The 14,298-nt window shown below is 39.2% G+C and overlaps 1 protein-coding gene across 1 annotated transcript in view; it reads right to left on the bottom strand.

Annotated features, from left to right (window-relative positions):
* Positions 1-14,298, bottom strand: part of Auts2 (activator of transcription and developmental regulator AUTS2) — a 1,074,506-nt gene that overhangs the window by 587,452 nt on the left and 472,756 nt on the right. Inside the window, exon 4 of the mRNA XM_074075763.1 lies at positions 13,025-13,060. Coding sequence (XP_073931864.1) covers positions 13,025-13,060 — 36 coding nt within the window. The remainder of the gene's footprint in view (positions 1-13,024; positions 13,061-14,298) is intronic.

Here is a 14,298-nt window from a genome sequence, read left to right as displayed (position 1 = left end):
AAAAAAAAAATCAAAGAACTAAATACATGGAGAGACATTCCGTATTATCCATGGAAAGACTAAACATTGTCAAGATGTCAGACCTTCCCAATTTAACTTATCAATTCAACAATCTCAGCAAGTTGTTTTGTAGTTATCAACAATATAATTCTAAAGATTACACAACAAAAGACTTGAATAGCCTACTCAATATTGAAGAAGAAACAGACGCCCACCCTTACTATAAAGCTACACTAATCAAGACAACATGGTATTGGCAGAGACTACCCAAACAGATCACTGGAAAAGAACAGAGACCTCAGAAATGGATTCACTTCACAGACAAGCAACCAATCTTTGATAAAACAGCAAAGGCTATACAAAACAGTAAAGATGAGTTTTGTCAACAAATGGTGCTGGGACAATGTACAACTATATGCCAAAAAAAAAAAACAAGGAGGAAAGAAAGTACACAGAGACTACGCTCCTCAGAGAAATTGACTAAAATGGATAGAATAGCTAAATATCAAACTCAAAACTCTTGGAAGACAATGTAAGAGAAAACCGAAGCGATCGTGGTTTGACAATGACTATTGATCTATTTATTTATCTATCTGTTTACTTATTGCTTTGCTGCTGGGGATTAAGCCCAGGGTCTTGCACATACTAAGAACATGTTCTACTACTGAGTTATAACCCAAAGCCTCAGAGATGATTTTTTTTTAAGAAACAGAGGCATAATCTATGGGTGAAAGAATTGGTAAGCTGAACTTCATTAAAAATAAAAGCTTTGGCTTTGTGAAAGACAGTATGAAGAGAATAAGAACAAAAGCTACAGACATGGAGAAAATATTTGCAGAAGACACATTTGATAAAGGGCAATTACCTAAAACAAATAAAAAGAATTCTTAAAGCTCAACAATAAAGAAAGGAACAACCAGAGTAAAAAAAATGGGCATACACCTCATCAAACAAAATATGTAAGTGGCAGTTAAGCATACTAAATATGTTCAGCACTAGGGTATTATAAATTAAATGAAGTAAAAGTGAGGGCTGAGCAGGTAGCTCAGAGTTTTGTAAAGCATTTGCTTAGCATGGGTGAGGCCACGGATTCAATCCTCAAAAAAGACAAAAACAATAGCAAAATTCCAATGACATAGCATTACACACCTATTAGAATAGTCAAATCTCAAATACGCTGGTAAGGGTGTAGAAAAACAAGAACTTTGGTCCATTACTGGTAGGAATGCAAAACAGTAAAGCCACTTTGGAAGACAGTCTGCAGAATTTAAAAAAACTACTGAGTATACTTACCACACAATCCAGCGGTCTTGGTCTCTGGTATTTACCAAAATGAATTGAAAACTTACATTCATATAAAAACCCAAACACATATATTTCTAGCACCTTTATTCAAAATTGTCAATACCTGGAAACAACCAAGAGGCCCTTCACTGTATGATTAGATAAAGAAACTTGGTATGCCCACACAGTGGAATCCTGTTTAGTACTGAAAAGAAACAAGCAAGTGAGCTATGAAAAGTTATGCAGGAGATGCAAGTGCACATTACTAAGTCCAAGAAGCCAATCTGAAAGGCCAATGTATTCTAGGATTCCAAAACTATCACATTCTGCAAAGAAGCAGACCTACGGGGAACATAAAAAAGATCAGAGGTTGCCAGAAGGCAAGGGGGAGAAATGGGTAAGCAGAAAGAGCAAGAGGGTTTGATAGGAGAATTAAAGAATCTCAACTCTGTCCCTTTCCCCAACAGTCTCATAGTCAGGGTGCAATAGTGTTAACAACACATTCACAGATGTGTTGATAGTGTGCTGACATCAAAAGCCCCTTCAAAGAGAACATTGATCCAGACCTTCATTTGAAAGACAGAGATAACAAAATGTGATGATAGCCAATGCACACAGAGATCATTGTGACAAAAATTTCATTAATTTTATGGTAATACCAATTCAGAATTTATGATAATTTTAAAAATAAACTTATCCCTCTGTATTTAAAATTTAAGTATTTCACAACTCAGAAACATTCAGGAAATAGCTTATATTACACAAATCTCCTATAAATAAGTTTTTCAATTATTTCTTCTAATTATTTAGGTATATTCATTAAGACCTGAATACTATATCAAATTGTACCTTTTTTGAGTATATCCTTTTATCTATTTTAGATAACGTTATTTGCTTACATAGCTCACAGGAACTTATCAGGAATATATCCATATTACAAGTAAATGTATGGCTGGTATGTTTTAATAGTCATTAACTTGCCATTTTTGAAGCAGAAGAATGGTCTCTACATGGTTCCACAAGAATGTCTACTTAAATGTTTTTAAAAGTTAGGACAGGGTGACTACAGGGGAAAAAGGAGGAGTATGTTAAGTATGTCTACAGATGGTCTCAGAGCACTTTCCAAATGCATCCATGCATGAAGAAAACATAGGAAATGAGTATCTGGTCACTGTTGGGGGTCTAGATAAAAATGACCAATGGAAATAAGTACATAGAGCATATAATTGCCCATCAGCTCACATGGTATCCCATAAAGTTGAGGCATTACAAACATAGCAACCAGCAAAATACAGCAGCACTGAAAAAATGTTTTAGAAAGAAGATACAAATAAAGCAGTGGGTGATTCCCACCAGTGTGGAAGAGGGACAACAATATATTAGATGGCAGAATCCACATAGGTTAGAATAATGGGCCAAGTGTACCAAGCATGGTAAAATTCAACAGAGAATTTCTTTAATTTAAAAAAGAAAAGGTTCTATGATCTAAAGATTGAAAATCCAACTGAAATTTTAGGTTAACAAGATTTAACAATATCACTATGAAAAAGACTTAAAAGTCATTAATTAGTAGTCAACATCATCAAGGCAAGAGACCAGTGCAGCAGGGAAAACTGGTATGATTTCCAGTTCTGGCATCTGAAGGGCAGTATCCAGGACAGGAGGTCGGAGCTCTCAGTGCCAGTCTGCCCTCACAATACCAAAAGGGTGAGTTATGTTTCACATGGACAAGATGATTTTTGAAGTCCTGCTGGCCTAGAGGCTCTGTGAATCTACACCTACGTAGAACCAATGACAAGATGAATAAAGCTAGTGCTCTAAAACCATCTACACGAGAATAACGTGCAGCTGTGCTGTGACTGCAGCGTGCCTCTGCATCAGTGCAGCACAGGGCTTCCATCTGGTGTGGCATTTAGCTGTCTGAGATTTTATTAAAAGTTGCTCTCAGAATGTTCTATGATCAGTGCTCCTGTTTCTCCCTAGAAAACCAGGTTTTCATATTACAAAACCAGCTTTCCTGAAAAGGTATTAAAAATGTACTTTAAAAATTCTAAGGGAAGCAAGTTTCTTGTCTCCTTTGGCTACAAGGTTGAGATGCTAACTTCCCATGACTTTCTCTGTAGTATACAACCCAACCTTTCTTAGAAAAATAGGTTTATTTCCCTCAAGGTAGGAAAAGGGAAGTTAGTGAAAGGATCCTCACACAAAAGGTAAAGGGTAAATGTCCTTATTTGGAATTAAAAATGGAAACAAAGAACTCTTGGGAATTAGTAGAAAACTAGGGCATGTCCATAGGCTTGGGAAAATTCTTGGTGGGTCTCAGTAGTGCCACCTACATGATTCGGATTGGTTCCAGTCATTTGTGGGTCTGGGCAAGAGTCTATGAGATGTGATGAACATATGAAATACCGTACAGTAAGAACTGAGGCTTCTATGCCTTGTTGCACTTTTAATGGCTCCTTAAATCCAGAGGCCACTGTACACAACAACATGCTTGACAGAAGCCCTACAATTACCTGGCTTTACTACTCCATTCCAAATCTGCTGTTGTGTTGAGTTGAAAGCCTAACAGCCAGTCACCACCTTTGCCATGCTTCTACTTACAAACCACTGTAATCCCTGCATCTGGATTTACTGCCTGGGAGTTGCCAATAGAGACTGGAAATGGTTTTTGTTTGTTGTTTCCATCCTGCAAAGTAGACACCAAGGATTTCAGACCTGAGATTAAGTATAGGATAAGGAAGGTCTCTTTAACAAGACTGTTAAAGAAACTAATTACTAAAGGAAAATTCTAAGCAAATTAAGGTTTTTAACAATGATTTATAATGCCAATCCTTGGGTAACTGCTAGTCTTTTCAAACATGTGTACAGGACCTGACAGTTTATTAACTGTGCTCTATCTAAACAACTTGTCACCAGGGTGCTTTTGTTAAAATGACATTGTATTTTAAATAGATAAACATTTTTATAGGAGCAAAATGCATTTTAAATGCTTGACTTCGGAAGTCAAGTACTGGCAGGTGAGTGAGGAGTCTCCCACTATCTAAGCCTCCAATAACTCTTGTTTACTGCCAAAGCTGACTAAAGGAAAACATGACACTTGGAGTTAAAGCAGCACTTTCCTTTTTAACAAGCCCCACTTGTGTTTTTTGACCTCTTTTCAAATGATGCTCTTGGTGTTTCACAAGCTATAAGTTCCTTATACAATGGATTGGGAGGCATCTAATTTACAATTTCAGGAAAAAAATTTAAAGCAGTTAAGCAAATAAATGGGTTCTTAGATCTGAAAGATTCTGACTGAGACCAGTTCAATCTGTCACAGGAAAGCTGTGTGTGCAGTGGGGAGTAAACCTGAGGGTTTGCCATTGCCCGTGGCTATTTGCCTACAGTCCTTATCAGCTAATGCAACATTTCTATGACCTGCATATCAGCAAAGGTCAGAAAAAAACCCAAAAGTTAAAATAAAAACTGTGTTTTCACAACCTATGGTAGTGACTACCCATCCCCTCTGGGATTCCACTGCACTGTGCTAAAGCCTCTGCCGTATCACCTCTGTGACCGACGGGATATACTAGCTATGGAACAACAGTCTCAGTAGCTCAATGTGCTAACCCTAATGAAAGACACCAACAACAGCTCATTAGTAGGAACTGTGTTACTATCAGTAATAAAATCATAAACATACTACACTTCAAAGAAAGCCAGGTTTGGCCACAGAATTGAAATCTAGACATTTTTTAATGCCGACAAATGCAAAGCATTGTCCTCACGCTGCAGTGACTCAAATGACAGGAAAGAAAGGCAAGGCCAATGGAAAGTGCCAGTCCTGTGTGGTAAGACAGTGAGAAGTCATGGATTTTGATACATTAGAAATGAAAAAATTCCTTCTGCAATTCTCTTTTTCAGTGGCTTATTAAATCTTTTTTTTTCCAAATGAATTTTTTTCCTCCAAATCTGTGAAGGTGCATGTGCACATGTGTATGTGAGTGCGTGTGATAGTAATGATGGGGACACAGAGCTGAGGGCTATTCCCCCACACCAATCAGGAGCACCTAACTGGACTTTGCAACAGGAACAACAAAGATTCCTATAGACACTGCAGAACTGAGAAAAGGGAAGAGTGAAGATTCAGAAAGACAAAGGCTGAATGTTTTCTCTCACATGTGGAAGACAGATCCAAAAGATAAACATATACGCAAAAACAAGCATGATAATATACAAACTCAGAAGTGGAACATGTGTGTAATAGTGGCACTACTCCATGGAACTCAGGGAAGAAGGGAAAGTAAAAGAGAATGACAGAGCATCACTAATATCATAAAACGTCACAACTGTGAAGATAGAGGATATAAGGATGTGTATTGAAAGCTGGAGAAAAATGGGTGGAAGGTAAAGGGGTAAGGGAGAGCAAAGGAGGGTTTTAAAGTAGACTCACAGCAGGGGCACATCGAGAAACCCCTTTGAACACCAACTTAAAAATTAGTAATGAAAGACAGGACTGTAAAATAGGTACAGTGTGTGGGAGTTACTAAAGGAAGGGGGAGGGTCAATGAAGGAGATTAAGGTGACGGTATATGGCTGATGGACTTCAGATACTTCTATGAAACAGAACAATGAAACCCCTTGCAATTGCTGTAAGTGGGGTGGGGAGGTCGTCGAGGGGGAGAGATGAGGAGGGGAATCTAAGCAATGTACAATGAAAGCCTAACTAGAAATGTCACTATGAATCCCCCCCATATATTGAATATATACTAATAAAAATTTTTATAATAAAAAAAGATTACTGGTTGCAAACGGAGATATCAATTGTTCCCGCCTCTCACCTCATCAATTTCTCAGTTTCTCAGTCCCTTGTATTGAATTACTGAATGAGGACTTTGGGGCTGAAGGTGTTGAGAAGGTCGGACAGGATTTCACACAGTGGGCTCCAAAAGCCATCCACTGCACAGATTCCACAAACAACTACAGGTCTGCTCACCAGAACTTAATGTGGTGTCTGCCGTTCTCAAAATCAGAATGTTAACGAAGGCTTGAAAACATGGCCAAAGGGTAAGAATTGGAAATAAAAAATGTAAGTGTATTTTCAGCCTAAGGCTATGCAATTAAACAATTTACCTGTGTCTATATGGAGGAGTCTGAATGAATCAAGACACTTAATCCAACTGTAAATCAAGCAAAACTAAGATTCATACTCTGTTTCCTAATCTTAACAAAATAGCTACTTAGGTACATGTGGATTCTGATTTTGTTATTAGAAGGCAAACAAGCCGGGGGTGTATTAAAAATTACAGTTCAAAAATGTGGTAATGTAGAAGAGGATACACCTTGGTGGTATAGCACTTACCTAGCACACAAGAGGCCTTGGGCAAAGGGGTAGTTTAGTTTTTTACATCAGGAAGAGCAATGAACCTCTTTCTCAAATATTTCCTCACAGAACACAGCCAGCTTCAAATGCCCAAGTAATGTTCTAGATTTAAAGTTACCTTAAATAAACATATTTCTAAATACCTACTCTCATTTCTAAACTAATTATCTAGAATAAGAGCTCTTCTTCCTGGGATTCCAATTTCAAGAAAGACCAGTATAGAAACTGAACCTTGATTTGACCTCTTTCTCCTTTTGAACAGGCCCATAAGTCAAATTCACTTCTGCCTATACACCAACTAATCCTGACTTTACCCCACATTCTGGATGATCAGTCAATATTCCTAGCCAACAGTGTTAGCTTTACATCACCACGACAAAACACCTGAGAAAAGTAATTTAAGTAATAAAGGATTTATTTTGGCTCACAGTTTCAGAGAGTTTAGTCATGGTCACTTGCTCTGAGTTTCTGGGCCTACCTACAGTGAGACAGAACATCATGGCAGCAAGGAGTGTGTGACAGAGGCTGTGCACCTCATGGTGACCCAGGACAATATGGAGCCCCCAAACATATGCCCCCAGTGACCTACTTCCTCCAGCTAGGCCCTGCCTTCTAAAGTTTCAAGATCTTCCTAAAATAGTGCCACCAGCAAGCCTTCAATAAATGAAACCTTTTGAGAGACAATTTCTATCTAAACTTTTAACACCAACCTAAGTCCTTTCCAATTGATCCAATTCTACACTGTCATACTATTTCTTTACGCTGTCTTTGTACTCCCTGCCTCCAAAATTTGTCTCATTTTTTCTTTACTAATTGAATATCTAAACATCCATCAACTTCTAAACAATTTAAGCTTTCTGCAATAATCTACCCTAGTACATATTCCCAAACTGCTGTACCTCCACTTTTCACATGACTGATATGTTTGTCTTATATCAAATTCCCTTATGTAACCTTGACTTGAAGGCCAAGTATACACATTATTTAACTTAAGAGCTAAAAATAGATGCTGCAATCATGACTGTGAGTTTCAATGAATTGAACTCAGTCTGTGAGCTGTTTCCTAACTTGCTCTTTGCCACTGAGTCCAAATGCCTTAATAACAACTGAAGTTTAGATTTTCAAAATTATTTCCACTACAGTGGATGCTTCTCAAAAGATAAGTGCGAAGTAATTCATTAACCAAGAGTTAATTACTAAAAAATGCAAATATTAGAGTCTTACATGACATGCTAAAAATATATGGTGCTGTCTTACATGTAAGTGCCAGCAAGGTGATATATTACACATGAGTTACAAATCCCTTTCCCAGCATAACCAGCAAGTGCTGGCGAGTGGGCAGGGAGAAGACTATTTCTGCTGTAGATGAGACAGCAGTCAAAGCCAAGTTCATGTATCTGTACTTCTGAAGCTAACCCCCACAGAAGTATTATAAATAATGTCAGGTGCTCTGGAAAGCTCAAACTCTTACTTAAATACAGTGTCTCAGACATTAAAAGCACACAGGGGAAGGCAAGGATTTGAGTTTATTGTAGTCCTGAGAGAGGAAGCCACAGCTTTCACATCTATAACCCATCACGCAGACACACAAGTTCTTAAGACTTGTTGAAAGCCAAAACATCAGGTGGATCTGTTTAAAGAAAAGCCGTGGGCTGGGCATGCAGATCAGCGCACAGCACTCATCTAGCATGAGCAAGGCCCTGCTTTTGATCTTCGACACCAGAAATAGGAAAACAACAGTAAAAAAATTAGAACAACCTTTCAAAGAAACTCATTCTTCCCCCGTGTAATAACAAATCTACTCTGAGATTTAAAAAGAAGCAATTATGGTTAAACAAAATATTGCAAATCAGTTTTAAGAGTCACACAAATTATCGCAAATGAAAAAGAGATATTTCATGAGTCTATAATAAAAATCTAAGAAAGAGATAAAGAACTTTCCCCTCATGACCTTTACAGCCTTGGGTGGAAAGCCTCAGTCACCACGACCCCCCTTCAACTGAGGTCATGTGTAGGAAAGCAGTAATCTCACCAATCCCCAGAGGGCATCACCACATACTCTCCCTTCCTACATTATGTGGTAGCTTGATCACTGGGTAGCAGTAGGTTGCTTCTCTGATAAACTGAAGTATGGCAATTATTAGGTGTGACCCAGTTTAGAGGGATGAAAATGAACATTTCAGACCTCTCAGTAATAGAGTTTGGAGAAGCAGCCCAAAACTAGTCAAGGCCCTGCCCTAAGGCACTTGCTTAGACTCATGCCTGCAAGGAAGCTGACAGTTATCCAGAGCAGCAAGCAGGACATGGAATCTAAAGAAAGGCAGGCTTCACGTACATCCCTTACACCAGGAATCCAGTTTGGCCTGGCAGTAAGTCATCCCAAGCACCGCTCCTAACTCCTGGCATGGGGACGGAAGCGCCTGCAAGGATTAGTCCAGACCTCTCCTGTGAGGATGTACAGGACTGGCCTCAATGCAGGCTTTCACCCGGCTTTTCTCTCCACTCCACTGCCTTCAGCTCCTTCATTTAGGCCATCCTCTTTCAGAGCATTCACTTTCCTTTTTGGTGTCAGAGAGTGGAAAACATGAACTACAACCTCATAAAACCTAAGTGTATCGAACAGATGTTCCTGAACCACCCAGCACGATCCTAGGAACTGTTCAGCAGTCTTTGAAAGATTCAAGTTCTTTAAATGCCTGCGAGGGAGACAATAAACCTCTAACTGGTGGACCAGCATATGGAAAGGTCATCCAACATGGTCAGCATCACGGCGGATGAACACTGTATTTGGGTTGTTTATGTGAACTGATATACAACTGATCAAATACAAAACCCCAGCTCCCGAGAAAGCTACAAGAATGTGATGAAAATGAAATATTCTTACAGACACAATTTACAAAATCTACATTCATGTCATTAATTTTTGGTGGTAACCTTAAGCAGACATTTAGTGAAACCAAGGTTATTTCATTCCATACTACGGTGTGAAAAACAGAAGGCACTACTTACTATTTGCTGTTGTTGAGTTCTCTTGCTTAATATTCACAACTGTTAGGTTCCTACCTAATAAGGAAATGGAGATGGCAAATAACCTGCCCAAGGTAACACAACTAGTCTAAAAGGTCCTTCTATGTCTAAGTTCACAGTTGTACATTATTCATAATGAAATTTCAAGTACATGCTTAAGAAGACAATATAGCTACGAGGTGTGGAAAGTGGAGACTGGGAAGATCAGATGGCCAGCCCTGGTGAAAAGTTCTCAAGACCCATCTCAAACAATAGCTGAGTGTGATGATGAGCGTCTATCATCCCAGCCACACGGGTAGTGTAAATAGACTATTGAGGTCCAGACTAGTCCAGCATAAACACACAACCCTATCTCAAAAATAACCAGAATAAAAAGGGCTGGGTCATGGCCCAGGTGGTAAAGCAGCTACCTGGCAAGCACAAGGCCTGAAGTTCAAGCCCCAGTATCATCCAAAAAAGGGGGGAGGGGAGATGGAAGAAGAGTATAAGTCTAAAATACTTAAATTGCAAAGAAAATGTGTTCACTGAACTGACGTTTAAAAAGAAAATCCTATACGCATTCCAACAAGTTTTAGTATGCTTGCCAGAAAAAGGGGAAAAAAGCAAACTGATTCCAACTAGTCTATAATTTCACTTATATTTAGAATATGAGCTGAGCTGGGTATGAGTGTATAATGAATATATATATGTATATGTCTCTGTGTGTATAACACCCACATTATTCAAAATCTCCCAAAAATGTGGAAAGTTTGTCCCACTCCTTCTCTATTTTGTCTACTTTAAGAATCCTTTGCAATATGCTTATGTAAATACTGACTTTAGCTGCTGTTCTCATTTCTCCAATCTTCTCCTTTTAAAGGATTGGAAAAGTGATAGACCTAAGTAGACATCTTTGGAACACAAAACCAAGGAGACATAAACAAATACAACAGATCAGAAAGAAAGGCTTCTTCTTGGTCCTTCAGTTGAGGATCTATGAAAAGAACTGAAAGGAAGTAGAGGTCTTGGCTGTGCCCGAAGGTGAGGGCGAGGGTAAGTGTGAGGGTGTGTGCAACCCATACACAAACACCTGCAGGTGTGCACAATCCACCAGGAGCCTGCTTCATTAGCATGATAACAGCTTTTGACCTTAGGTTAGTAAAAGCTCTACAGAAGCATGAGATATAAGTGAAGGAAGATTTGGGAACTGACAATTACATTGGGAGATGACAGAGGGTTGAAGAAAACAGTTCAGGTTGTAAAGCCCAAAAGGTGAGTAGCTTCGGTTTTCTTATCTCAGACCCTTTGTGTTCAATTACATTAATAGCTCATGAACTCTGTAGGCAATTTGCCTTTGTCCACATTTCAAAGAGATGCTGAAGAGGACTAAGGATAGACCCAAAAACAACTATGCCACTTACCTGGTGCTCAGTCTTCTTTACAGACCTAAGTATGGAGCTAGTGTGATATTGTAGATCACAAAGCATAGTGCAAAGAATGCTGGCAAAACTAAGAGAAGTTGTAAACATGTGAAACTCACCAATGGTGCAGTACATGAAATTAAGTACTACACATGATACCGTGGCATGAAAGTGAAAACACAGAATACATTTGACGAGGACTTAGCAAACAGTATCAAGGATCTTGCAGTCTGATAACATAACAATCACAGTATTGGAAACACATCCTAAGCAGGGCAATTTTTCATAGTTGAGAGCTGAACATACATCTGGTATGGATCTTTCCCCATGTAAGCTATAATAGGATGGTTTTTGATATAAGCAAAGCACATCTGAACAATTTTACAAAAATAAGAAAAAAATTTAGAGTGATCCAATGTTGTCTATGTGGAAAATCATTTTAGATTCCTAAACACGCTTTACTCATATGAATGTATTATTATTGTGATTACTATCAGTATTTGCAGTACTGGGGTTTGAACTCTCAGCCTTGTGCTTGCTAGGCAGGCTCTCTACTACTTGAGCCACACACCCAGCCCAAGAATGTATTTTTGAAGAATAAAAATAAACAATGCTAGAACTAGAGAGAAAAATAAGGGATAAAAAGCAAAATGAAACCTCATTGTTTCTAGAGATAACTTTCTTCTTTCAGGGTGATCATGCTGAGGACAAAAACATCTAGCTCAGACTAGAAGGAAGAAGGGATCAAGACAAGAGCTCTGGCCTGGCTTCTGCTGGAGGAAGCAGAGAGCACTCGGCTTCTGGAATGACAACAGATACCAGCAGCCTCCAGATTTTACTTCCAACATCTCAACCCACTTCCAACCTGTGTGAAGAGAATGGCAGATGGGACTACGTCTGTTCTTTCGACTGATACGGCAGGATCCTTGTTTCTGAAAGCATGAATATTCAGCCCCAGTAAGCAGGAGCAAGCCTAAGTATGCTAACTGTACTAAGCAGATCCCAAATCACCTTTATACTGTTGGCCTTATATTACAGATTAGAACCAAAAAATCAATACCTAGAAAATGCCATTTCAGCCAAAGAGCCATTATTCCATGAAATGATGACAGTTTTCATACATTTATTGTAAACATATAGAGAGAAATGGGTGGACAGAAGAAAATCAGAATAATTACCATGTTAGAGGAGAAAAAGTTTATAGCAAGTAAACTGAATCAGTAATTATTCTCCACTTGATGTTATTTTCATGCTTCTATTATTTTCTAGCATATGCTAAAGAGGACCTGACATATCCCTGTTCATCACTCAGAACATAAATCACATTCCTGTAAGTACCATAAGAAACTTTTACCCTGGCCTGTTATCCTGTTGTGTGAATAATATTTATTTGTAAATCTTTCCTTGTTTGTATCTTGAAAAGGATTATTGACTCAAAAGGGTAATTTTGCTATAAAAATGTAATGAAGTGACAATTTCTCTGTGAATGAAAAATAATGCAACAATCTCTGAAATATGTTCCCTGTCTCTTCCCCACCCCCAAATGACAGAGAATAAGGTCCAGAACAATTACCTGTAAATATAATATAACTGGATTTGCTAACATAAAGAGTTTAATGGTTGCTAAAAGACTGTGAGAAAAATACTTCCATGCATAATATGGACTTCATTCTCTTCCGACCCTTCTCAGTAAACACACTATGGAGACAGGGTGACACTGCACTACCAGGCCCAGGGAACCAGGCAGGCATCTCAGACTCAGGCTTCCCAGGGTCCAGCAGGTCCTGGCCTTTAACAACTACACATCTTAATAAAAGGATGGAAACTGGTGCGCTCTTTAGGACTGAAAGGGGCCCCTTAGATTTTTTTCACATCCTAATAAGCACTCATTACAGACGTGAATCAACGCCAAAGCAAGGCACATATGTGGAAGTTGAGAGAGACTTACGAAGTAGCCTGTTCCCAAGCTGGAAGGAGCTGAACTCTGCAATAAAGCATAAAGACAAAGTGGAAAATCAGCGATGGTTTTTAACACGTTCAGTCCACGCAGCTCATTACCAGCCCTTTGCAGGCTTTTCATCACTGCATCACATCACCAGCGCGGCTGCCCCTTGTCATCTGCTACTGATGCAGACACCGTGTTGCTTAATTTTCCCCTTTACATCTCTCAACAACTCAGGGATGCTAACATGCTATTTACTGAATTCCAAGCTTCTGCGGCAGACGTAATTGCCAATTTATTTGACAGGCAGCTGGGTAATGAATTAATGATGGCATTTCGCCTTGCACTGAGACTAAACAGACACGCATCAGGCTGCCTCCCTGACTCGCTGACATTCAATGCCCTGGTCTCAAGCTACTCAGTTTTGTGGCCGCACAGGGGCAGGCAGGAGAAAAAGCCCAGTGGGCTTAGATGACTTTTCCAGTGTGTGACCTACTTGCCAGTTTATTCCCTGAAGGTACCGGTTAGTACACAAGCAGTACTTTTCAAAAATGAGACATTTTGTAAACATAATTAGGAGACTAAAATGCAAAGAATGCCTGGGCAAAGGGAAGCAGTGAAAAGCACCATATTCCTGAAGATGGAGTCACAGGAACCATCAGTACAGGCGGCCATAGTTCTCACAAACAGGGAACTAAATGATGAGTAATTCTGAAGTGAATGAGGGAAAGAAGCCAAAATGAGAGCACCATCTTGCAAACTCGCCTGAAGTTCTCTTGTATGTATCCTTGTTTTCTGTCAAAAGCCCCTCCTTATAAATTCTTTAAATTTTTTAGCATCTTCTTTGTGATGAAGAGAAGCCCCAGTTAAGACTGAAATGAAAATGAAGCCAGGGCTGAGTCAGGCTTCAGGTTTCAGCCAGGCCTCGGGTCTGATGAGTGTGCAGTGGGTGTTACACGAGACCAGGGCCTGGTCTCAGCCCTGATGCAATAGTTACTTGGCTCACTTCTAGCTCTACTTCTAACATGTTCACTTCTCTAATCTGTGAACTATAGGTAGAAGGGCTTATTTGTCACATGTCCTCAGAACTTAGCACAATGCCTGTCACACAAGATGCATTTAGTTGGTATTTTTTGAATTAATGTAATCAATAAATGAATGGCTGGATTCTTTAAGGGGAAAGGCTCAGGAAAATATGACATCTCTAAAACACAGTAGATGCTGGAGAAGGAATGTGATGTTATGGCTACATCCACACAAACAAGGAAAGCATGCTGCAG

The sequence above is a fragment of the Castor canadensis genome, chromosome 6 (assembly GCF_047511655.1).
Source record: "Castor canadensis chromosome 6, mCasCan1.hap1v2, whole genome shotgun sequence".
In the NCBI taxonomy this organism is placed as follows: domain Eukaryota; kingdom Metazoa; phylum Chordata; class Mammalia; order Rodentia; family Castoridae; genus Castor; species Castor canadensis.
Note: the sequence above shows the minus strand (reverse complement) of the source record. Positions and strands in the feature narration are given on the sequence as shown.